This window comes from Leptosomus discolor, chromosome 21, assembly GCF_034619465.1.
Source record: "Leptosomus discolor isolate bLepDis1 chromosome 21, bLepDis1.hap2, whole genome shotgun sequence".
NCBI classification, from domain to species: Eukaryota; Metazoa; Chordata; class Aves; order Leptosomiformes; family Leptosomidae; genus Leptosomus; species Leptosomus discolor.
This window is the reverse complement of record NC_141411.1, coordinates 7,434,245-7,458,841: the sequence shown is the minus strand read 5'-3', so window position 1 is coordinate 7,458,841 and position 24,597 is coordinate 7,434,245. Positions and strand designations below refer to the sequence as shown.

The 24,597-nt window shown below is 59.4% G+C and overlaps 1 protein-coding gene across 1 annotated transcript; it reads right to left on the bottom strand.

The window, feature by feature from the left end:
- Positions 1 to 3,038: 3,038 nt before the first annotated feature.
- On the bottom strand, positions 3,039 to 23,003 carry ARL8A (ARF like GTPase 8A). The gene is made up of 7 exons (XM_086476404.1): positions 22,865 to 23,003; positions 9,424 to 9,504; positions 8,569 to 8,642; positions 6,198 to 6,291; positions 4,951 to 5,018; positions 3,937 to 4,007; positions 3,039 to 3,781 (listed from the first exon to the last, which is right to left on the bottom strand). Exons 1-7 carry the CDS (start codon positions 22,985 to 22,987, stop codon positions 3,732 to 3,734), a joined length of 561 nt encoding a protein of 186 aa, XP_086332530.1. The 5' UTR covers positions 22,988 to 23,003; the 3' UTR covers positions 3,039 to 3,731.
- Positions 23,004 to 24,597: the final 1,594 nt, after the last annotated feature.

Here is a 24,597-nt window from a genome sequence, read left to right as displayed (position 1 = left end):
GGCTCAGAGGGGTTGCTGCTCTGGAGATGGAGCTGTGCCAGAAAGGTCCCATCTGGATTTTGGAGGGTTTCCATGGTGGCTTGCAGAGGACATAGCAAATACAAACTGCCCTCGTCCTGTCCCATCCCCTCTCGTCAGCCCCCTCCACAGTAGGAGAAAGTCCCAGTGACTATATCGCACTGGATCCAAGCAGTGCCCTGTAAGAGCTCAATAAACCAGTAACCTAGAGCACGTCGTGCATGCAGCCGTCCAGCACTACCGCGCAGATTCCCGGGGAGCCAGTGCTTGGGGCTTGGATGGCTGTTCCCTAAAACCTCGGGGCTCTGGGGTGGGCACAGGCAGCTGGGGGGGGGGCATGAGGGCACTAAAGCAGCCATGCCAGGTCCTCAGCCCCTCTGCCCCCGTCCCTCTGGAGTGATGCTGAGCAACCCAGTGCCAGGCCAGCCCCTGGGAGGGTCCCCTCAAAATCCCTGGGCTTGGGATGGTTTGTAGGACTTGAGCTGGTCCCAGTAAAGCCCAGCCAGCCCTGAACTGGGCTGAGGTGCTCCACAGCCTGCAAGGCAGCCAGTTCCTCACCTGCACCGTGCAGGACCAAGGTGCTGCCACGCAGGGCTGGGGAGGCCATGTGGGACCACCACCCCCAGTACCCCTTGGGGAGCTGATGGGGTCAGCACATCTCACCCAAACAGCGCCGTGCAGGGCTCCTGGCCTTCACCCATCTGCCCTTTGAGGGGACAAAATTGTCCAAGGATGACGGTTTCAGGGCACCAAGGTTTCCAAGCCCCCGATCCACCCCTGCCCAAGGCTCCTGCACGCAGGGGAGACTTCGGGGGCAGCTGGGGCAGTGGAATCAGGCTGAGAACAGGCTGGCCATGCCGGCCCTGTCCACTGGAGCTGTTAAAGCTCCTTGTCCTGCCGCTGGCACTCGCCCCAGCTCACGAAATGCCGGGGCGAGGGAGACGGTTGCTACGGCCGGGTGAATGCGAGGGGCTCACTGCGGGCTTTGTGCGGCATCGACACCCACCGGGCTTTGCTTTCGCAGCCCCGTTTCCAGGGAAACAAAAGCCCCAGTTTTCTTCCGAGAGCACAAAACTGGGTTTTTCCTTTCCTCCCCCCCTGCCAGTGCTGGGCCCCGCAGTGTCAGAGCAGCTGGGGAGAAGAGGGGTCTCATCCTGGCTCACGGATAGAAGTGGGGGAGCAGAGCCCAGGCTGCCCACTGTGCCCTCACCTCCTTGCATCCCCAGGAGGCGAGCGGGGTGCCTGTGGGGGGCCAGCGGCAGTGGGAGATCGGGAGCGGGGGCAGCTCTCATGCGCCTGGTCCGTGCCGCTCCGTCCTGAGCCTGGGCCAAGGGCGAACAAAGCCGGGCTTGTTGGTGCAGCCCCGTGGGGCTGGATGCGTGGGGAGGAGGAGAGCCGGGCGGGGGGCAGGGAGGGCGCAGGCAGCACCACTGCAGTCGGCACCAGCCCCAGGGGCTGCGGCCAACACACGGCCCCACAGCAGGCAGAGCACCGCATGGGCTGGGCTGGACACCAGCCCTGGTGCCCGGGTACCCAGGCAGGCACAAAGGACAACCCTGGGGGGGGCAGCGCAGGGGGCCAGCCCCTAGAGGACACGAGGCAGGGGCGCCCTGGCCAGCAATGGCCACAGGCCTCAGGACGGGGCTGGTGTGGGCAAGCGGGCAAGGAGAGGGGGCAGGAGCCCTGCAGCAACCCTGCTCCAAAGCCAGCATCGAAGCGGGGCCCCGCAGCAGTCCTGGGACACAGTGTGGGGGCAGAGGAAGGTCCGGCAGCAGCGATGGCTCCCACTGGAGTCTCCAAGCTTGTCTTCACTCCCAGGCCACGAAAATGAGGCATCCAGAGCCACACGAGTTGGCTCCAGCACCTCTTGGGTGAGCACGACCTTGTGGGTGTCTGGTGCTGCCAGGGGTAGAGGGATCCCCCCTCTGTGCTCCAAAGCACAGGCACAGCACCAAGGAGGGACAGGTGGCAGCAATGGCAAGGAAGTAACGGGACTGCAACCACACCCCCCAACGCAAAATTGGTAATTTATTATTATTAGGAGGCAAAAAAAATGTACAGTTACAAGAATCATTTCCCAACAGAGGTCAAATCTGAGCCAAAATAGCTCTTAAAAAAAAGGGGGTGGGGTGGGGGGTGACAACACTTTACAATTCATTAAATTAAAAAAAAAAAAAAAAGGAAACCTCTCTTTGTGCAATTCTGCAAAAACAAGAACAGAAGAGAAACCCCCAGCCTCACCGCCCCAGAGCCGAGCAGGGCAAGGGGCTGGGAGAGGGGCCCTGCAGCCCCCTGCCCCTGGGCCGCCACCCCCCTCTCCCCCAGCTCTGAGCTGGGGACAGGCAGCTGCCTCCCCGCTGTGCCGCTGACCTGACCCCACTGCACACCCACCCTCATGATACCAGTGCGCCCCCTCCCCCAGCCCAGATAAGTCCCCCCAAACTGGCACCAAACAACCTGGCCAGGCCCCCAGGCTGCACCCGCAGAGACCCAACAACTCATCTCACAGCACAGACAGGTACGGCCTTCCTGAGCCCCCCAAAATTTCCTCTTGCCCTCTCCCCACCTGCAGACAAGAACCCAACTGCACCCCACCGCCCCTATGTCCGTCCCCCCCCCCAGCCAGGGCAGCAGAGCTGGGGGCTGGCACGGGGAGCAGGGGACGGGGAGCACCCCCCCACTCTGGTGGGCAGCGCTGCAGGCAGACGGCGGCTCTCGCAGCCCCGCGCGCGTCTCCAGGCGTCGCCCCCCTTTTGTGGCACCCCCACGCGATGTCCTCGGCCAGGGCAGAGCCCGCAGCCCCCAGCCGAGCGCGGGCGATGCCTTTTGGCACAGGTGGAGCCAGCGTGGCCGCCCTGAAGGGCCGAGCGGGGCCGAGCCACCTCCGGGGGCAGGAGCCAGCGCCCTGCTCACCGCGGGGGCTGCTGGCAGCGCTGGGACCCCTGCACTGGCACCGGCCCCTCAGGTCATGGCCCCATCGGCCCAGGCACGGGGGCCAGGAGGGGGACGTGGGACAGGGGGACAAGCGGCCCAGGGCGGTGAGGAGGGGTCGGGGCAGTGGTGTGGCAGCCGGAGGGGCGAGGCTGGTCGCAGCGGGTTGTGACTAATCCCTGTCCCCCTGGAAGGGTGAGGAGCCTGCAGAGCGGCATCGCCTGCCCCCCAAACCCTGCCCATGTGGCCGAAGGCCGAGGAAGGACAAGGCTCCTGACACCCCCGGGGTGCCCTCTGCCCAGGGGTACAGGCAGGACAGCCGGGTAAGGGACGAGGGAGCCCGAGGGGACCTGCCTGCAGCCTGGCACAGCCCCACGCCCAAGGGGCTGCCTTCTGCCACCACCCTCATCTTCCTCCCAGCACTGAGCCTTGGCCGGCCTCAGGGAGCCCACAGCCTTCCTACTGCTCACAGGGCCCATTTTAGTAACAGCGCTATCGCTTAAATTAAAAAATTAAAATATATATACATATATATATATACTGTATACACAGACAACAACAGAACAGTGCCAAAATGGGAGGAAGAGACAGAGAGAGGAGAGGAGGGCGGTCGGACATTTTCTTTACAATAAAAACAAGGGCTCCACCTCAATACGAGGGGAGTCTGGGGTCCCCTAAAAATACCCATCTAGAGAGAGAGCTGGAGGGACAGAGCAGGAGAGAGAAGGGGCATGGGCTTGTACAATGGCATCTTCCCGATCTGAGCTGCAGTCCACGGGATCTCAGCTTCTCCTAGACTTCGAGTGCTGGATAAGCCACTGTAGGGTGATGTCTGTGAAGGCAAGTGGACACTTACAGCCTCTCCCTCCAGCCGTCACCCCCTGCTGTGCTTGGGCAATCGGCCTGGGCATGCTGCTCCCGTAAGCGTGGGCTGCCCCCCCTCCCGACCCGCAACCCAAGCCCCACACCGGCGCCGCCGGCACTCACCGATGTTGTCCTTTTCTTTGCAGGAGATGGAGTAGCAACAAATCTCTCGGTCCTGGATGGCAGAGAGGTTCCTGCAGGAAAGGAGCAAGCTCTGGCTGCAACCCCCCGCGGGGCTGCTTGTCAGCTACCTCTGCACAACCTTTTGAAGGGTCCCTGTAAACCCCAGCTCCGAGACAGGGGATGCTTTGCAGGGGCAACATCTCCCCAGGCTCTCAGGGACCTGCATGTAGGTCAGGCGAGGACACCGGGGCACCCTGCCCAAGACTGATGGCCAGGCACAGGACGTGATGGGGCAGGAGGGACCTGACCCCACAGAGCCCCTGGCCACAAAAATCAGGCAGCTTCCCTCCCTACACCTCGGCGGCACAGGCCTGGGGCGAGCCAGGGCAGGGAAGGTCTGGGAGCGGCACAGGGCTGGCAGCACCGGAGCTGCATAGGTGTGCACGGGACAGGGGACACCTCCGAGGGGTGGCCAGGGGGGAGCAGAGATGCTGCGAGCCAGCGCATCGTCCCAGGCCGCCGGCTCCATGGAGTTGGGCAGGAGGCAGCATCGGCTGCGAGGAGTCCACGTGCCGGCATGGAGAGGTACCTGGATGGCTCCTGCACCGGAGCAGGATCCGACCTCCAAGCACCGAGGGCTGCCCGGGGAGCAGCGCCCGCACCAGGCACCCAGCAGAGCTGTGAGGGTGATGGGAGCAGCACCCACACGGGAGCCCAGCGCCACCAGTGAGCGCTGTGCCGGGCCCCAACGCCACCCTGTGGCACGCGGGACCCAGCCCTGGGACTGGCGGCTGTGGCTCCCAGCTCCTCCCAGTCCCCACAGGCGTAGAGACATCACCTCCACTGGGATGTCCCCAGCCACCCGGCTCTGCCAGCCCACTCCAGGGCACCACAATGCCACCCGGGCTGGGGAAGGAGTACTGGTAGAGCACAGCGGGGTGACTGTGCTGGTGGGGATACGGCCACACTGTGTCACAGCCCCACTGTGGCCGCCCGGGCCACTGGCACACTTACATCTTCTCAATGAGCTCCTTCTCATCCAAGGCACCGGGCAGGTCTCGCTTGTTCCCCAGGACTAGGACCTGCAGGTGGGGGGAGAGGGGACACTTGAAGCTCTTGGCCACCAGAACAGGCAGGAACCTGCTTCTGCCACCCAGAAGCAGACCCTGGACCCTGCTTGAGATGCAAGAGAGCCCTGAACACTTCACCAGGGTGTGCTTGGACAGAGAAATACCCTTCAGCAGGCAATCAGAAGGCAGAGCACTTCAATTAACAGCCTTAATTAGCCCGTACACAGCATCTCCTGTATGCTTTTTTAGTTCCAGTGAGAAGCTGGCCCCACAGCACATCCTCCCTGAAGGGCACCAGCATCTGTCATGCCATCTAGGACATTCTCCCAGGAGCCTCTTGCTGCCTTTGAGCAAAAAGTCAAGCTAAATGGCTAAAACCAACGTTATCAGGAAGGAGCGAGATGCGGATGCCATGCAGAACCTTCTCTCCGCAGGCAGCCAGCCCAAAAAAGCAACGGCTGTTCGCACCATCCACTGATCTCTCCTTATTTCAAGGCTTTTCACATCCACAAAGGCATCCTCAGACTATGAAAGGAAAATAATCGCCCAGCAGGACTCGTTCAACCCTCCGGAGCGCGCCACGCGACTGTCATCTGACAAGGCCAGCACTGAGGCTGCGGCCACCCTCCCAGGGTGAGCCAGGGCCTCGGCAGCAGCACAGTCATGCAGCATCCCCCCACTGAAATCTGGAGACTTGTTCTCCAAAAAGAGTACTTGGAAGGGCTGCAAATCCAGCGTGTTAGGTCAGGAGCTTAATTTAGCCAGCAGCCAACATTTGGGATCTGTGGTGCGATCCTCGATGAGCTCCTTTCCCAGGAGGCTGATTTCGGATGCTCCGTAAGCGTCCTGCCCCGGCACGCACAGTGCGCCCCGTGCCACCGCCACAGCCCACCTCCTGCCAGTGCCCCGGCCCTGCAGCCGCTCTCCTTGGAGACGAGACCTGAACATCCCACCATAAATGAGGTGCAAATTCATGTGAGGGGCCAGATCTCACACATCGGCGGTGGGTGGGGGTGTGTTCCGGTCTCTTCTAAAGCTCCTTCATTTTCGGTGGGCCCAGCCCCGGGCTAGAAAGCGTCATTGCCCCAGCTCCTGCAGGAGTGCAGCAGGGCCCTCGCTGCAAACCCTGGTAGCCACCAGCCTGGGGACCGCGAGCGGCGGCAGGGGACACCTATCTAGGCAACAGCTCACCGGGATGCCCTGGAGCTGTGGCTTGTCGAGCAGGTTGTGCAGTTCATTCTTGGAGGCCTCGATCTTCTCCTGGTCGGCAGCATCCACCATGTACCTGCAAGGAAGGGCCATCCCTGAGCAGAGGTGCCAAGGCCTGGTGCCGTGCTGAGGTCTGTGCCACCACCAAACCTTGCTCACACGGCAGCTGCTCCACACCCCCACTGGGCCCTGGGTCCATGCATGGAGGTGATGGATAATGGGATCCTTCCCCCAGGACTCCTCTTCCCAAGGAAGGCTGTGGGGCTGAGAGCCCCAGGGCAGTGGGGGTCCTCCTTGTCCCTGTCCCCACAGGGGTCCACCCTGTTGACAGCAGGGACACGGCAGGCAAGGGAAGCCCAGAGCACTGCGTGGGCAGAAGAAGCTGCAAGACCCATGTTGTCCCCAAGCGAGGCTTATCTGCACGTGGTAGCTCCTATGGAGACACCCAGAATAGAGGACAAGTGGAGAAGACAAGAGGAGCTGATGATGGGGAACAAGAGATGATGTCAACCCAAGAGGGGGAAGGACTTGCTCATCCTCTCAACAGGAGCAATCTTGGGCATGGGGCACGGAGCAAAGGGCACTGAAACCAGCAGTCAGCAATGACTGAGTAGACAGGAGAGATTTAGGGAAGGATTTAGCTCTTACGGGTGGACACCCATCCTGCAAAGGACATATATGAAGCCAAAACTGGGGAGAGGAACTGATCAAAGCAGCCTTTATTTTAAAGATCAAGAAGCTGGGAGAGAAGTGAGAAACACCATCAAGCTTCATCAGGCCTTTTCAGGTTTATAGGAAAATAGGAAGAAAAAAATATAGGAAAAAGAAACCAGGAAAAAAGCCTTTAGCTACTGAAGTGCTGAACACAGGAAAACGTGTACAAGCTATACTGAGAGGGAGAGGGAAAAACACCACCCAGGCACTGCCACAAGCCTTCAGCATGCTGGATGGGGCAGGAGGGCTGAAGGCAAGTGAAAAGGGACATGATGCAGCTCGAGGAGAGGAAGGCAGACTGGAGTGTGACCTGGACGGCCACAGGTCCTTTTGCTTCCTCTCAACCAGAGCGGCCACTTTGCAAAAATTACGAAATTATGCAAGGAAGCAGTAAAAGGAGTGAAGAAAATGGGATTTTGTCACTTTCAGCAAAGCTCACTTTAAGAAAAAGTGTCAAGGACATGTCCTGGCATGGTGACAATTAGCAAGGGCAGGACCAGATACCGTTGTCCCAACAAGCAGGACAAGCACTCCCTCACTCCTCCTCACCTGCCAGACTTGCAGTTGGGAAGAGCAGTACAGAAACACAGCCCTCCAAAATCCCAGGGTATGGTCAGATGGTGAAGATGACATATATATGATTTTCTGATTGGGTTTAAGTGACCCCAGCGTGGCCTCCCAGGGTAAATATTTGTCCTTAGGAGCAGTAAGCCCATGAGCATCTTGCCAGGCTCATCCCCAGCCTAGACTCCCTGGGACTGCACTTACTGCAATGTTTGCAAGCAGGGGACATGCAGGGACACTCAGAGACTTGCTGACAGTCAGCAGCAGGCATTGCACAGGTACTTACAGAATCATAGAATCATTAGGCTGGAACAGACCTCTGAGATCATCAAGTCCAACCGCTGACCTAACACCACCAAACCCAGCACTAAACCATGCCCCGACACATCTACACGTTTTTTGAACACCTCCAGAGACAGCGACTCCACCACTTCCCTGGGCAGCCTGTTCCAATGTCTGACCACTCTTTCAGTAAAGAAATTCTTCCTGATCTCCAATCTAAACCTCCCCTGGCGCAGCTTGAGGCCATTTCCCCATGTCCTGTCACTTGTTACTCGGGTGAAGAGACCGACCCCCACCTCACTACAGCCTCCTCTCAGGCAGTTGTAGGGAGGGATGAGGTCTCCCCTCAGCCTCCTCCTCTCCCAGCAGAAGATCCACCCAGCAGCCCATGAACACCACAACCTGGAAACACACTGCTGGCAGCCTCTTGGAAAGGGCTGAGCCACACTGGTGGCCTTTGCTCAGGCCCTGCGATGAAGAGGCAGCGCAGGGGAAGCACGGGAGCCGGGAAGGGCAAGATCCGAGCTGAGCACTGCTGGAAGGGAAGGGTCTGCCACAGCTGGCAGGGACCTCGCTGCCCTCTGCCCAAAGCCCGAGGGGGCACCACTCCCACAAGGAAGCATCTCAACTCCCGACACTGCTGTCCAGCTCTGGCAGCGAAAGCACCACAGCTCCCCCGGCTCAGCCCTGCCCAGCACCCTTGGGTGGGGCAATGGGACCGTGCCCCCATCCACCGGGGAGGCTCAGCATCAGCACGTGGGTGACGGGGCTCTCAGCTCCCAGGGATACTCACACGATGGCACTCACTCCACGGCAGTACCGCTCCCACATGCTGCGAAACCGTGGCTGGCCACCGATGTCCCAGAGCTGTGACAGGGAGAAGGCAACGTTACCCCACCGTCCTGCCCCTGCCCCTGCCCCCTGCTGCCCGGCCAGAGCACCGGCCATGCACCAAACCCACCCCCATCCCCTTCTCTTCAGCTCAAACCTAACGAGGAGGCTCCCGACTCAATACAGAAAGGAGACATCTCGGGAAGGGCAGATGGAGGGTGTTGAACACCTCCTGCGATGTGCCTCTGCTGGCACAGAGGGACCCCCTGGCCCAAGCCAGGGTGTTTCTCCCCATGCCCACCGCACCTCCCAGCCTTCCATTGATGCATCTGCCATTGCAAGTCACTCAGCATGCTCGTGGAAACATTTCTGCAGCAGGCAGAGATCCCCAATCAGCTTTTCAAGCCCATTCCACCATTATTTCCCAGTCCAATCCAGGGCCCTTGAAAGATCTGGAAGGGGTAGAAGCCTCCTCTCCCTTTGCTCTTGAGGCAGAGACCACCACCACAAGCCATGACCTGTTTTTCCTGGAGCTCCCAAGGTCACCACATCCATGAGTCCCCACCAGCAAGCCAGAGGTATAAGGAAACCTCCAGCTTTGCAGCCTGGACTGGCTCTTACTTGAGAGTCTGGATCTCCCACATCCCCTCCCACCATCTCCTCTGGGGGGTACCTGCAGGAGCCTAACAGGGCAGATCTTCCCAACTGCAGCTGGGGTTGCTGGCATCCTTCAACCTCCAGCAGAAGGCCCACCAATCTCCCTTCACTCCATCTTTTATCCCAAGAGCCCCCATCAATGACAATATCTGCACCTTACTTTTATGGTAACGTTCCCCTTGGTGATCTTCCTCATGTTAAAGCCCACCGTTGGGATCATGTCTTCGTTGAACTGTCCTGACTGCAAGGAACAAGGCAAAACAGTGTTAGGAGGCATGGAAATCCCACCAGCTTGCCCCAAGCAGGGCAGCGAGGACCAGAAATAACCCCAAACGCTCTGCCAGCCCTGCAGCAGGCATGGCGTGACCCTCCTCCTGATCCACACCAGGAGCAAAATTAGAGCCAAGGAGACAAAATGCCTGTGGAAATGATGATGATAATGCACGGGTGCAGGAGGCCCTGGGTGCCCCACTGAAGCCTCCACCCCCCAGCAAGCTGCCACCCCCAGCCCCAGCCCCACTGCCACCTTGGTGGGGCAGTGGAGGCTCAGCCAACCCAGCCCTTTCCTGGTGGGATTCCCAAGCCCTTTGCAGAAGGAGGCCGAGACCTTCGCGCACCGCAGTGACCTCAGGTCAGCCATGCCAGGCCCAAATCTCTCCCACAAAACCCACTGGCGAGGACCACTGAGGGGGGAGGGAGCCGGACGGGCTTCCCATCCAGGAGAGCCACCTCCTGCATTGGCTCCTTTTCGGCCGTGAGTCCTGGGGGCTCTGGCACATTTCCTGCTTCGGATCATTCACGGCCCAGCCCAAACCAGACTGACTTCTGCTTTCCTGCAAGCCTGCTGCCTGCCTGCACAGGCCTTCCAGCCCCTGCCCCCTGCCCGTGCAGAAGAGCCAAGTGCTCGTGCTGGGTGACATGGGGGGATGCGAAAGGTCCCCTCTCCCCTCCCCTGGAGCCGCCGATGTATCTTTTCCAGCAGCGCAGCTCCAAGCTGCTTCAGGCAGGAGAAGCATGAAATTGCCACAGATTTGCAGCATCCCAGTGCCACCGCGCAATGAGGTTAGTCTTGTCAGAGTGGTGAGCAGGAACTGTCCCTCTGCCATCACGGAGAGATGCTGGCTTGCCAGCCCACGTGCCCGGCACCACACCAGAGCGACAGGACAGCACTGGTCTGTTAAAGCCCACCCCACCTTCCAGTTTGCTGCTCAAATCCCAAGGCTGCAAGACCATCCTGGGCTGAGCAGCACAGGGCAATGCTCCAGGCAGCCCCAGCAGCAACGTGGCATCCCTGGGGCAGGATGCGGGAGCTGCCACAGCCCTTCACCCTCTGCCTCTAGCAGCCTCCCGCCTGGCAGGCAGCCTCACTGGGACTCAAAACAGGTTTCTCTTTGCTTTTTAAATGCATCCCTGTGGAAGGCCCTGCTGCAGGATGCTGAGGAAGCCGACGGGGAAGAGGGTTTGATAATCAGGATAACACAGTGCTGGGGCTTTTGGCCACCAGTGCCAGAAACCTGCAGGAACCAACAATCGTGGATGAACTCATCTCAGCAGCTCTTTACTGGCTTAAAAATCTCAGTTTCCCTCGGACTTTTCTGCGTTTTATTTCAGTTAACACAAACCTCAAAAAGGGAAGGCAATTTATGCCATTTTCTGATAAGCAGAATTTTGTGCCTGGTTGAGCCAACAGCTTCTCCAGACCCACCATGTCAGCGTGTCCCCAGGGTTTTCCTGACCTCTTCCAACGGTTCTGCGTTACACACCACTTCCCTTTTTCATTTCCCTTTTGCGTTCATCAGCAAAGCCCGGCAGCCAAGGGGTCTCCAAGCCACGGTGCACCCAGAAACCACACCAGGGACTGGCAGGGAAGGGCACGGGGGAGAGGAGGGGAAGCAGGCAGGGATCGCTCTACCACCAGCCAACACGGATGTCTCCTGCGGACTGAGGTTCCACACATAATTTGGGTTTAAGGACCAGGTTTTAAGAAATTATCAGGCTTTGATCACAAGATGTGGAAAGCAATTGCTGAAGAGCTCTCAGAAGCTGCAGGAGCCTCCATTGGGGATCCTGAACCACATCACGGGAACTGCTGGCTGTGTGAAAGCCACCTGAGACAGGATTCACGTGTGACAGGAGCTCTTCTTCCATGAAGGGATGGGCTGCAGGAGCCAGGAGTCACCTCTGTTTTCCCCCATGAGAGATGCGAGTGAGCACATCTCCGCGAGCAACACATGGCCTTGCTCCCTGCCCCAGATCCTTCCCCCCACCACAGTGCCTGCCTCCAGGCTGCCCACAGCCAAGAGGACAAACCCACTCGTGCCGTCCAAAAAAGGCCAGGCTGAAAATGTGACACATTGTGGTCAAGGACAGTCTGCAGTAGTCCCTGCTGTCCTGGCACCCGCAGCACTGTCTTCAATACGTTGCAACATGCTGAGCTCCTCCTGCATCAGCTGCTCTCTGAAAGCAACTTTGAACCATGGAATCATGATGTCCCCTCTTCCCTCTCCAACCGTCCTGGGTGCTGATACCCGCAGGGTCCAGCCATCCGCATCTCCACTGCCAGAGAGAGGGGAGACCAGCCCAGCTGCAGCCATGCAAAAGCTTTGCTAGACACATCCTTCCCTCGAAATTTCAGTTACGCAACAGACACAGCATCCGTGCTGACCCCAGAGGTCATGCCCAGATGCACCGATCACTTGGGAATGGGATTTCTCCAGGAGGCACAAAAATCCTTGCAGGCAAGATGGATTTTGTGGCTACAATGGGCGGATCAGGTCTCTGCAGGCTCTAGTTCATCACTAATTTTGTCAAGGTCCCCTCAGCACCCTGGCCAAACCACCCTGCCTTGGTGTCCTGGCTGGAAGATGAATGACCCTTCTGCTCAGCCCCACCTCCTTCCACCTGGGTTACTGGGAGAGGTGGCCAGGATCCAGCTTTTGTGGGGGTGAGCAGTGCCCCCAGCTCACTCTGAGCCCCATCTTCTGCCACATGCACGTGGACACCACATCACCTGCCACTTCAGCCATCGTCACCTGCTCGGCCAGCACCCAGGACCTCAGCTCGCTGGAACAACCTCAGCCTCCTTGCTGCACCAGCTCGGGTGAGCAGCACGCAGAGCCGCTCCTCGCTGTGGCCAGGTGGCTGTCACCCTGTCCTAGCACATGATGACACCACCTTGATGCCACCTGCTCTCGATAAATCGCTGCTGGCTGTTTTGCAGGCCCATACTCCCGGGTGCTCACAAACAAGCCGTTCCCCAGGGACTGGAGATGGCAGTGCTGAAAGTCCATCCCCATGACATCTGAAGTCATGTCTCCACCAGAACATGGTCCTCCATGGGGCAGGAGCAGATGGCCAACATGCCCTGGGTTGGACGGCTCTCACCAGCGCCTGGACCCTCCCCAAAACCACCCAGCCTTATGCTCCTCCTGCCGTGTGGCTCAGCCGAGTCCCTGCCAAACCCTGCCCAAGCTCCAACAGGGAGAGGAAGGCAGGGGGTTCATTTCTCCCTCACAGCCCCCCCGACTGGCTTCGTGCACAGCGCAGGGCGGGAGGGCCCAGCAGGCACAAGCTTCCCTCACAAAGCCGCTGCCTTTCCAGGAGCTCTTCTCTGAAACAGTTACAAAAGACCAGCGCTGCTGCGGGGGCTTGCTCTGGCCCCCAGCACGTCTTGCACCGCTGAACCGAGCCGTGACAGCCCCTCCAACAGACACTTGACTCTGAGCACCCCACTCAGATGGAAAAGTCAAATTCAAGCCAAGCCTTTGCAAAGTTCCCCTTCGACAGCGGGTATTGCAGCTTTTTGGGGCTCCAAGTGTCGCGGGGCAACTATAGCATGGAACTTCGTGTCGCCCTGCAGAAGGCACTGGAGAGGACAGGGCTGTCCCAAAAGCAGCACAGCCCTCCCAGGGAACCCAAAGATAGGGGGCTGCCACCCAGAGCTGGGCAGGATGGAGCTACCCCAGGGCTGACAGCCAGGAGGAAGAGCCACAGGAGTCCAAGAATGAGACAATGCTGACTTTTGCCCCAAATCCTCAGCGTGCTTTGGTTTCCAAACCTCCACAGAGAGGAACAGTGCTGAAGGGACCCATGTTGGCCAGACCCCACCACTGCAGGCAAGCCAGCAGCCAGAGCTGCGCAAGTGCAGTGCTGCAGGACGAGGATGGGCACTCCAGCTCCCCTCCACCCCGAAGCAGACGGTCTCACCACCAAGACCTGCAATTAACATACACAGTCCAGCTCTGCAGCACCCCTCAGCTTGAAAATTCAACGTCCCAGGCTTTCAGTGGAAAACCCATGGGCCCCTGCAGGCCATGCTCCTGCTGATGCTACCGCAGCCGAACCAGGCTGTGCTGCCCTCCCCAGGGCCACAGGCCTGTCCCCAGGGCACTCTGTATCTCAAGAGCAAAACTGGGACTTCGGGACAAACCTGCAGATGGCAGCCAGGCCATGCGCCAGCTGACCCTGGAGCCCAGGTAACGCTGGCATGACCAACACAGCCGGTAAACCCACAGGTCTCCGGCAAGACGATGCTCTCCAGGACAGACTCATCCCACTCCCTGCAATGCAGCTAATGGCTTTTTTTTTTTTTCAGAGCATGGTATCACTGACGCTCAGTTTCTTTCATAAAAATGAGGCTTCTCAGGTGACAGGGAACATCCTTTGGCTGGTTTTACATCTTCAGCGCTGCACCACAGCCCGAAACACCCTGGATGGCGGTGCTGAGGCTGCGCTGACCCAGCGCCCTGTTTGAAGTAGAGACACATATGAGATCCTCCAAGCAGCTCCCCAGGGATGCACAGCACACCTCTTGACTCTGAGGTGGAGAAGGCATCGCTGTACAAGAGCTGCAGCAATGTGTGCTCCCACCTCTGTCCAGACAGACGCTGCAACTGCCTACAAATTTATCAGTGGTTGCTCTTATTCAGGATGTGTCCATAATGAGGCAGCATCTGGACAGAGGGACAGAGGTGGTGGCCACATGAAGCGCTGGTGGTTCTAAAGTGACCGCTTGCTGCTGGCCCAGGCTTTGGGCTGCTGGACGTGTGCAGCCCCCACTAGCATCAGCGCTACTTGGTGGCAGCACAGGGTCTGCTATAGAGACTCTGGAGAAGAGCAAAAGCCTCTGGATCCAAGCAAGGCACGAGAAGATCCCCTCCTGCAAGCTTGGGGAATGATGTGGGACAGGACCGAAGTAGAGTCGCTCTGCACCACACATCCCGAGCCAACCTCACAACACGGGAGCAGCAGGCAACACCTTCAGAGGTCTCCAGATCCTTTGGGACAAGGCAGAGGCCGCAGCTCAGCACCTCTGTCCTTAGCATCACCCTCTTGAAGGAAACAGAAGCGGCCCCTCTGCTTTTCAGCGCAGCCTTAGCTCCAGCTACCCAGCCCGATGGACGACCCCAGCGATGGGACCTTCAGTGCATGGTGTTTAATCCATCCCTAACCCAGAACGTCTCCATGCCCCTGCTCTGTCACCGCCAGCATCCATCTGCTTCTGCCTCATGGTCCAACCCAGCTCAGTGGCAGAGCAGCTTGGCTCAACTCTTGTTTCTGAGGTTGCTCACTCTCCCTTGGTCTTCTACTGAACTACAACACTCAGGCTGTCCCCTCTTCAATCATTGCTCTGGCTTCTCAGACACCTCCAGTCATTGCCCTGCTCCCTGCTGGACCATCTCCCTTCCTCCCCCAAGCAGAGAGCACCAAACCAGCTGTGACAGCCCAGCCAAGGCAGGGGCAGCCAGCAGCAGGGCTGGAGGTGCTTGTACCTTGCAGGACACTTGTGGTCCCTCAGGGCACAGCACTACTGGTAGCTGTGCCACAGGTCTGCAGCCTGGCCAGGACAGATGGCACTTCATGAAGACAAAAACTTGCGCTCTCCCTTCCTGAGCTGGGTTTAATCAAGAGGAAGCTGAAAAAAACCTCCTAGATGAGCCGGGCAGAGGCAATTATTAAGTTCTGTGACAAAAAACTCCCCTGCGCACACACAAAGGAGCACAGAGAGGCAAGAATAGGTGGATGAACCCAAAAAAAACCCTGGTCCAGCTACGCCCTGGGCATGAGCCAGAACAGATTCCTCCACCAACAGATACAACAGCAGGTGGGGACCCAAACTACAGCGGGGGAGAAGCATCTTGGCATTGCACAAGACTTCTTCTGGGATGTCTATGGGAAAAAACATGGGAAACCAGAGGGATAAGGGGATAAAAAGGGTGAACAGTTTGCTGGTCAGTATGTTCGTCTGGCCGTGCCTCGTGCTCAGTCTGTCCTGTCCTCTCACCAAACTGCATTTCTAACTATTTCCCTGGGTAAGGGCCTCTATTTTCTGCATGCATGTGCATGTTTGGGCGTCTGAGCACCAGCAACTGGTCTCCAAAGCAGAGTTCAGAGGCCACTTGTCCCTGGTGCAGCAACCAGAGTGCGTGTGGGTGAGCGTGCAGCCACTGCTGAGCAGGTGGAGCGGCCATGGAGCAGAGGGTGGGCGTCCCCAGTGGCGCGACCATGGGAGAAGGTGGCTGCTGGAGGGCCCAGGAGGTCGAAGACAACTGCCAGAGCAACCGTGGGGTCTGAGGGTCAACTGAGAGATCTCTCTCTGTGTGTTACAGCTGGGGAACACCACGGTGGGCAGAGCTGGCAGCCACTGGTAAAACTGAACTCAAGTGAAACCGCTACTTTCTCCAAGGCTGAAAAGATGAGACCAAAGTAAATATTTAAGCAGTGCCCATAGAAACCAATTCTTCCACCTGCTGAAGCTGCTGCGCCTGAGAAGTAAACTAGGAGAGAAAATCTGCATAATGGCAATAATTAAAAAGCAGGCATAACGAAGCCTGGAGCTAGACCAATGTTGACACGTTCTCCACTTTCAGAGGAAATGAGGGCTGCGTTTGCTTTTTCCATTGAAAAACAAAAAAAAAAACAGAACAAGAAAAATGGAGAAGGAGAACCAAGCAGTGGGGGCAGGCTATGGAAACAGAGCAGAAAGCTGGAGACAAGGACCAACCTCTCATGAGGCTGTAGCTGGTGGACTTTTGCTGCCAGGCCAGAGGAAACACAGGAAGTTGCTCCTTGGCCGTTCATCCATGGCTCAGAGCCTGCGCAGCCTCTGGTTTCCAATGTATGGGGTGTTCACCCCTCTAAGGCAGCAAGCACCCACCGCCAGATCCATCAGGCACAGGAGCCAAGTTTTCAGCTTGTACCTGGCCTGACTCTGCCCATTCCCACCAGGCCCTCGGGCACCAGCTCCTCCCTCAGACCTCTGCAAAGCGCACGAGGACACAGAATCCCTTCACATCTTCTCAAGCACCAGCTGGCTTCACCCCAGGGGTAAAGTCTGACGGCTGACGAGCGAACAAAGTGGTGATACATCCATACAGGACCTCTCAGGTGAGGGGCTCCAGAGCAGAGACCGGCAGTCAGTCAGAGAAATAAAGACCCCGCTGAGCTTGCCACAGCCTGGTAGTCCTTGGTTCTTCAAAGCTGATCAATCTCCAAGGCTGTCCTGCTTTGAAAGGCCAGAGATATCCAACCCAGGCTGCTTGAGGCTTGTACTACCTTCAGCTTCGCAATCTTACTGATGTTTACATTCTTCTGGGGCTGCCTTTTAACTTTGCGCTCTTTCATTAAAAAAAGAAAAAATAAAAAATTACAACACTCCTTAATTAGCAGCTCTTTCTTACGTCCGGACCTCGGGTTATGCTGAGGGAGACTCAAGCACTACGCTTGGGTTTTTCAGGATGTGCCAGTGCTCCCACCCTGCAGATGGCACCCACGCCGCGGGACACACGTGGACAAAACCCATCACTGGGGTGCAGCACGATGCTCGTGTGATCAGCCCTGGGGTAGGACAGTCACTTTTCTCAGCTATGCCCACAAGAGCCCTGGCAAGGACGCTCCAGTGAGCCCTAAGCATGAGTGTCCCATACGCCAGGGACAAGTGGCCTCTGACCCCTCGTCTGGACCAGTTACTGGTGCTCAGACCCGCAAACGCACACAGACACATGCAGAGGACAGAGACCCTTACCCAGGGAAACACAAATACAGTTTGGTAAGACAGGACAGACTGCATTGGCTGAGCACAGGGCACAGTCAAACAGACTGACCAGCAACCTGTTGACATGCAACGGACCCTTTTTATTCCCTTTTCCCTCTATTTTCCCATGTTTGTTCCTGTAAACATCCCAGAAGTCTTGTGCAATGCCCCAGGTGCTTCTCCCCTGCTGTACTTCGGGTTACTCACCACGTCTCCAAGGCAGGGCAGGAAAAGCTCAGAGACATGCCATAACGGTGGTTTGTCCGTTTTTTTAAGGCGGCCTGAGCACAGCACAGAGCATCCCACCAGGCCCAGTCCCTCTCCCAGCACCCCCAGCACCCCTCACAGTGCGCAGCAGGTCCCACAAACCCTTGTCCCAACGCAGCCGTGGCTTTTCTAGCAAAACCCAGAGCTCCCCAAGATACAGGGATGCTTGGGGCAAGCAAGCGGCTTCACCCACGTGGGCTGCACAGAGCATCTCTGGATTGAACAGCACCACAGCCAGCCCGGAGCTGGTGCCAAGGACACCGGGCTGGGCACATCCACCCCTGGGGCGTACATCCAGCTGGGGGCTGGATCCCAAAGCACCCAAGGAGGCCAGCTCACGGCTCTGCAGCACCGCTCTTCAGGCGAGCAGGTGGGCTTGTCTGGGGTTGCTTGCCCAGCGGGAGGGAGATGGTGTCACTGCCCACCTGGATGACCCTCGTCAAGCCCTTCAGACCTGCTTATGTTTCTGCTCTGGACAACGCGACTCGCCCATCACTTGTCCATACTGGGACCAGCACTGTTTTAGTACCTTCATCAGTGACACAGACAGTGGGATCCAGTGCACCCTCGGCAAGGCTGCAGATGACACCAAGTTGAGTGGTGCAGTCGACACCTATGGGATGCGATGGGATGGGATGGGATGCCATCCAGAGGGACCTGGACAAGCTTGAGAAATGGGCCCACATGAACTTCATGAGATTCAACAAGGCCAAGTGCAAGGTCCTGCACCTGGGTCAGGGCAATCCCCAGTATCAATACAGGCTGGGGAACGAAAGGATTGGGAGCAGCCCTGCTGGGAAGGACTTGGGGGTGTTGGTGGATGAAAAGCTGGACATGAGCTGGCAACGTGACTTGCAGCCCAGAAGGCCAACCATGCCCTGGGCTGCACCAAAAGCAGCGTGGGCAACAGGTTGAGGAAGGTGATTCTGCTCCTCTGCTCTGGTGAGACCCCACCTGCAGTGCTGCGCCCAGCTCTGGGGCTCCCAGCACAAGACAGACATGGAGCTGTTGAAACAGGTCTGGAGGGGGGTCACAAAAATGCTCAGGGGGCTGGAGCATCTCCCCTGTGAGGACAGGCTGAGAGAGGTGGGGTGTTCAGTCTGGAGAAAAGAGGGCTCCAGGGGACATTATAGTGACCTAAAGGGGGCTTGTAAGAAAGATGGGGCAAACTTTTTAGCAGGGCGTGTTGTGACAGGACAAGGGGTAATGGTTTTGAACTAAAAGAGGTGAGATTTAGACGAGATAGAAGGAAGAAATATTTTACAATGAGGGTGGTGAGGCACTGGCACAGGCTGCCCAGTGAGGCGGTAGAAGCTCCACCCCTGGAAATATTCAAGGTCAGGTTGGACGGGGCTCTGAGCAACCTGATCTAGTGGAAGATGTCCCTGCTGATGGCAGGGCAGTTGGACTAGATGGCCTCTAAAGGTTCCTTCCAACCCAAACCACTCCATGATTCTATGATCCTGGAAAAAACCCACTGTCCATTTTTTCTTGGCTCAGGCTGACAGAGTTTGCAGCAGTGGGGCAAGACCATGCCCAAGCCAGCTCCTTCTCCTCTTCCAGAGAGGAGATGGAGAAACCTCCCCCCAAAAACTACAGCCTTCTGCATTATGAAGCTCAGGTGCAGCTGTTGAGGGCCCAGACTCTGCATCTGGAGGCAGAACAACCACCCAGCACAAGGACTCATGTCTACCTCCCACCCCATCCTGGCCCTGCCAGACTCCTCACAAGGGGCACGTTCGGAGTTACTGGGAGAGGCGGGTGTCAGACAGACCGGCAAAAACGCATCAGAACAAGATCTCCTTCCTTTGCCCTCAGCATCTCCACCAGCATCTCTCTTCCCTACCTCCCCAGCAATCCTTGGGGACCTTGCAGGAGCTGGTGACGTCGCCTCCCCTCCCAGGCTCATGCACCCAAGCGCACCCTGTCAAGATGGGTCAGCTGCCCAGCGGAGGGGGATGGTGGCTTCCCAGGGAGGAGTGGGTGCAGGCGCTGAGAGTTCTGCGGTCCTTCAAGCCGCTGCCAGGATGCACCTCCGCTGGCAGCACTGTCAGAGAGCTGGCCAGCTGCCACAGCATCCATCACCCTACCTGAGGCCGTGCACGAGGCTGACATGGTTTCCTCTTGCAGCATTGATTCAAACCACTTTCTGAGCGGGGCTCAAGTGCAGGATGCTGCCCCAGGCCCCCCCACCATGCAAGTCCGACACCCCAGCACCCGATCTCTGCAGCTCCACTCCCCTGGAAGGCCCTAGCACAGGTGGAAGGTGTGTGATGTTGAATCAAAAGCCACAAAACACCCTCTTTTGCTAAACACGTCCTGCACTGACAGGTTTTGAGCCCCAGCGCCCATTGAGGGGCTCTCAATGCCTCAAGTCTCACCCTAGTCACCCCCAGACTGGTGAGAAGGCAGGTAAAAGCCCACCAGCTTCAGGCCTAAACCAAGACCAGATGCATTTTACAGCCTTTCACCCCTCCTTGCATGCAGGACCTCCAAGCTTCAGCTCCCAACAGCCAAGGAAAGAAAAAATGAGCCCTGAAAAATTAAAACCCCAGCCAGGTGACCCAGGAGGAGCCACCCCCCTGATCGTGGCTGCCTTCAGCAAAGCCTTCACCCAGCACAGCCACAGCTCGGTGGCTGTAGGAAACCACCCAATCTTCCAGTCAATCGGATTCCATTTTTCAGCCAGGTGCAGCTAAAAATCCAAGAAGACAAGGACAGCTCCAGCCCCAGTGCCCACAGCACTCTGTGGGCTGGGGAGCATCGCCTGTACTCACAGAGATTTCCTGGGAGATCGCTCCAACAATGCCAAAATCCAAGACTTTTCAGTTCAGGTTTTTCCCTTCCCCAAAGCCCAAATCACAGCTATTTCCCCTTCTAATGCTCCTATTACACCACCTTAAAGCCAGACGGCTCAAACGCTTCTCGTGCAGTTCCTGTTGAGTTGGGGTTTTGCGTGTGTCAGGTCGTTATTTAGCTGACCCCGATGAGTCCTTATTTACAGGACGTTTTCTCAAAGGTCACTGCTTCTTTTTTGATGCATTTGCCACAAAATCTAAACTTTCAAACAACTTCACAGACAGAGGCAAAATTGCAGCAGAGACCGAGCTCCTTGCTCAGCGCCCTGAGCCTCCTTGCCCTGCAAGGGTATTAAACACCCCACCACAGACCTCCTGATGCACCAGCAGACCACGAAGCCAGCTCCAGCCTGTGCACAGAGAGCTTCCCTCGAGAGCTGCTGCAATTCCTGGATGTCACTTTTCCCTACACCAGCAACACTGGCTCAGCAGAAAGGGCCTTGGTGCACAGGTTTTGCAGACGGGGTCTCACACACAGCAAAATTGCCAGGTATGAAGCATTCACCTGCAGAAGCAGGAACCCCACCAAAGCCCATGCTGCGCCCAGTCTGCTGCAGATGTGGCTGGGAGAGGAGGAGGCACATGGGGAAAGGGGAGCCAGGCTGGCAAAGAGCCATTGCAAGAGGATGAGGACCATCCCTGGTGATTCCTAGCCCTGTGCAGGCAACACAGTCCAGCAGGTTTGGGATAAAGCTCCATCACCCTTTAAAGCTGATCTGGTTTTAAAAAAGGCACTGAATTACTTTTCCATTTTTAACGCAGGCTGTGTTGCTGTAACAGGCTAGCAGCGCGCGGCGGGCCCAGAGCAGGACGAGCCCATGCGTGGTATTGCTGCGTCCCACCCCGACATGGGACTGCAAAAACTCACCATTAAGCATGCAAATGGCAGGGATGAAGTCACCCCCAAAACAGGTTTGTGCTCATGGCCACTGTTGCAGAGCCATAAAGCTGGCTGTCCCTCGAGGCTGGTCGATGTGGGGAGAAGCAGCACAAAGCGGTGACTGCCAGCAGAACAGCTTGAGAGCAGGAGCACCATCATCTCCCAGGTGAAAAGCATTTTAGGGCATCCTCCCTCTGCCCCTAGGCACTTCGGGAAGGACATTTTCATCCCTGCAGCACCCAGCACCAGGGGAAACCCTCCCGGGGAGCAGAGCTGCAGCCCAACGAAGCCTCCAAATTAGCTGCAAAATCACCTTTGACAGCCCAGCAGCTTCCAGCGCTGCGAGCGAGCAGAAATAACTCGCTTTGCTCTGGAGCCAAGGCACCGAGCAAAGCAACGTGCATGGATGAGGGGAGCCACGGGGGAACCGGGACAGCCAGAAGATCCACATCCGCCTCCCTCCATGAAACCCTCGGGAGCAACAGCCCCTCCGGGATCTGCCTGCCAGCGGCTCCAGCCTCGCCGCGTCATGTCTGGAGAGAGTGAGGACAACCCAAAAAGCAAGAGGGGAGACTCCGCTGAGCATGGGTGAAACCACACCCTGAGCTTCAGGATCCAGGGCCCTCAGGTCCTGCTCTGCCGCCAGATCCAGGGACCCCGTGGACAAGGCACCGTAGCCGGGGAGAGGCCAGGGCTGAAGGTCCCCGGGGTGGGTGTCGCTGCCCCGTTGGGGTGAAAAAGCTCGTGCCGCCGCGGCAGCACCCCGGCACCCCTGAAACACCGCTGCTAGTGGGTGCTGTCCGAGGAAGGGAGGGAGGTCGCAAGGCAAATAACCTCCCACACCGGCCCCCAGGCACACCAATCCCGCGGCACCGGGCCCCGCAGGGTCCTCACAAGGCCCCACCTGCGCGTCCCTCCGCGGCGGCAGGGCCCGGCGATGACAAAGCGCCTGCTGCCGCGGGGACGAGGGCAGGAGCTTCCCCCGGCCCCGAGGCACCCGCCATCCCGGGCGGCAGCAGCCCCCCAGCGGGACCGGCCGCTGCCCCGACACCGGCAGCAGCGGAGCCCCGGCCGGGCAGGGCCGGTGGGTGCTGGGTCCCGCCCGGGGCCTGCTCCAGCTGCGGCCCCCGCGCCGCCGCCGCCGCCGCGCTCGGCCCCGGGGATGCGGGAAGCAAACGGCGGGGTTTGCCCAGGCCCTCCCGGTGCTGCCGGGCCTGCACCCTGCAGAGCCGCCCGCACCCCACAGCCTGCGCCCCCCGCACGTGCCCTGCACACCCCACCCCCCAAATGCCTTTCCGGACTGGGGGGTGCAACAGGGCGGCGCGGCTCTGGGAGGGGACATGGGGGGGTGCAACACGGCGGGGGAGGAACGAGGGGGTGCAAGGAGGGGTGCGCAGGACTTGGAAGCAGGGAGGTGGGGTGCAAGACACAGGGCGGGGTGCAAGCAGCAGGGGTGCCACCGCGGGGAGGGGGGTGCGCAGCCGAGCCCGCCCGCAGCGGCACCGCTGGGCCCCGGGGGGCTGCCCGGAGGGGGGGCGGGGGGAGAGGGGCAGGGGGCGCTCACCGCGATCACGTTGACGAAGGTGGTCTTGCCCGAGTACTGCAGCCCCACCAGGGTCAGCTCCATCTCCTCCTTCCAGAACAGCGCCCGGAACCAGTCCAGCAGCTTGTTGAAGAGCGCCAGCATGGTGCCGGGCCGGGCCGCGCCGAGCCGAGCCGAGCGGGGCGGAGCCGGGCCGAGCGGGGCCGAGCCGAGCCGGGCCGGGCCGAGCGGGGCCAGCCGGGGCGGGGCGGGGCCGAGCCGAGCGGAGCGGGGCCGAGCTGAGCCGAGCGGGGCCGAGCGGGTCCGGGCCGAGCCGATCGAGGCCGAGCCGGGCCGAGCCGCCGCCGCCGCCCCGGTATTGTCCGCGCGCCGCGCGCACTCCTGCCGCACCGCCGCGCGCCGCCCCGCGCCCCGCGCGCGCCGGGTGGGGCCCGCGCGCCGCCCACCGCCTCCGCCACCGCTGCCCCCTGCCGGAGGGGAGGACCCGCCGCACCGGGCACCGGACCTGCGGTGCGGCCCGGCCGGGCCTGGCCCTCTGCACCCTGCACCGCTGCACCCCTGCACCCAGCAACCCCTGCACCCCTGCACCCCTGCATCCAGCAACCCCTGCGCCCCTACAGCCCTGCACCTCCAGCACCCCCAGCACCCTGTGTCCCTACACCTCTTCACCCTGCACCCCCAGCACCCCTGCGTCGGGCACCCCTGACACTCTGTCCCCCTACACCCCTGCACCCTGCACACCCACAGCCCTGCACACCCAGCCCCCAGCCCCTACACCCCTGCACCCTTGCATTCCACACCCCTAGCACCCCTGCATCCAGCAACCCCAGCACCCTGCATCCCTACACCCCGCACCCCTACACCCCTGCATCCAGCAACCCTGGCATCCTGTGCCCCTGCACGCCTCACCCTGCACCCCACATCCGTGCATCCTGCACCCCCAGCACCCCTGCATCGAGCACCCCTGGCACTCTGTCCCCCTACACCCCTGCACCCTGCACACCCACAGCCCTGCACACCCAGCGCGCAGCCCCTACACCCCTGCATCCCCCCACCCCTGCACCCTGCACCCTTGCACCCTTCACCCCTGCAGCCTACACACCCTGCACCCTCAGCACCCCCTGCACCCCTGGCATACATGCGTGCTGTGCCCTACCCAGCACCTACTGCACCCAGCACCCCTGCACTCCCCCCCACATGCTGACACCCAGCACCCCCTATACACCCTGCACCCAGCACCCCTGCACCTTGCACCCCCAGTTCCCCTACACTAATCACACCCCACGCTCTGCACCCTCAGTACCCCAGGACTTTTGCAAGCCCAGCACTACTGCACCCTGGACTCCTGTGCCCTGCAAACCCCCCACCCAACACCCCCTGCACCCCTGCCATGCCTGAACACCCTGCACCCCAGTACCCCTGCAGCCTGCATCCAGCATCCCAGCGCTCCCAGCACCCACTGCACCCCGCACCCCCAATACCCCTGGACCCAGCACCCCAGTAACCCCAGCACCTCTGCACCCTGCACCCAGCACCACCCCTTGCACTCAGCAGCCCTCGCACCTTCCCGAGTCCTGTGCCTTCTGCACCCAGCACCCTTCACACCCCCATCACCTTCTGTGTCCTTTTGCACCCAGTGACTGCTGCACCTGGCAGCCTGCACCAGGCAACACGTGTCTGGCACCCAGCACTGGCTGACACCCATCCTGCACCCTGGGACAGAGCCTCTGCAAGCAGCTGGCACCTGACACCTC

What these genes read in the sequence shown, in the direction of transcription:
- ARL8A (XM_086476404.1), bottom strand. Translation starts at nt 22,987, where the DNA reads ATGCTGGCGCTCTTCAACAAGCTGCTGGACTGGTTCCGGGCGCTGTTC. An exon ending in CACAGCTCCAGGGCATCCCG is followed by an intron (nt 5,019 to 6,197) that starts GTGAGCTGTTGC and finishes CCCCACCTGCAG; the next exon opens with GTCCTAGTCCTGGGGAACAA. An exon ending in AAGGAGCTCATTGAGAAGAT is followed by an intron (nt 4,008 to 4,950) that starts GTAAGTGTGCCA and finishes CCTTTCCTGCAG; the next exon opens with GAACCTCTCTGCCATCCAGG.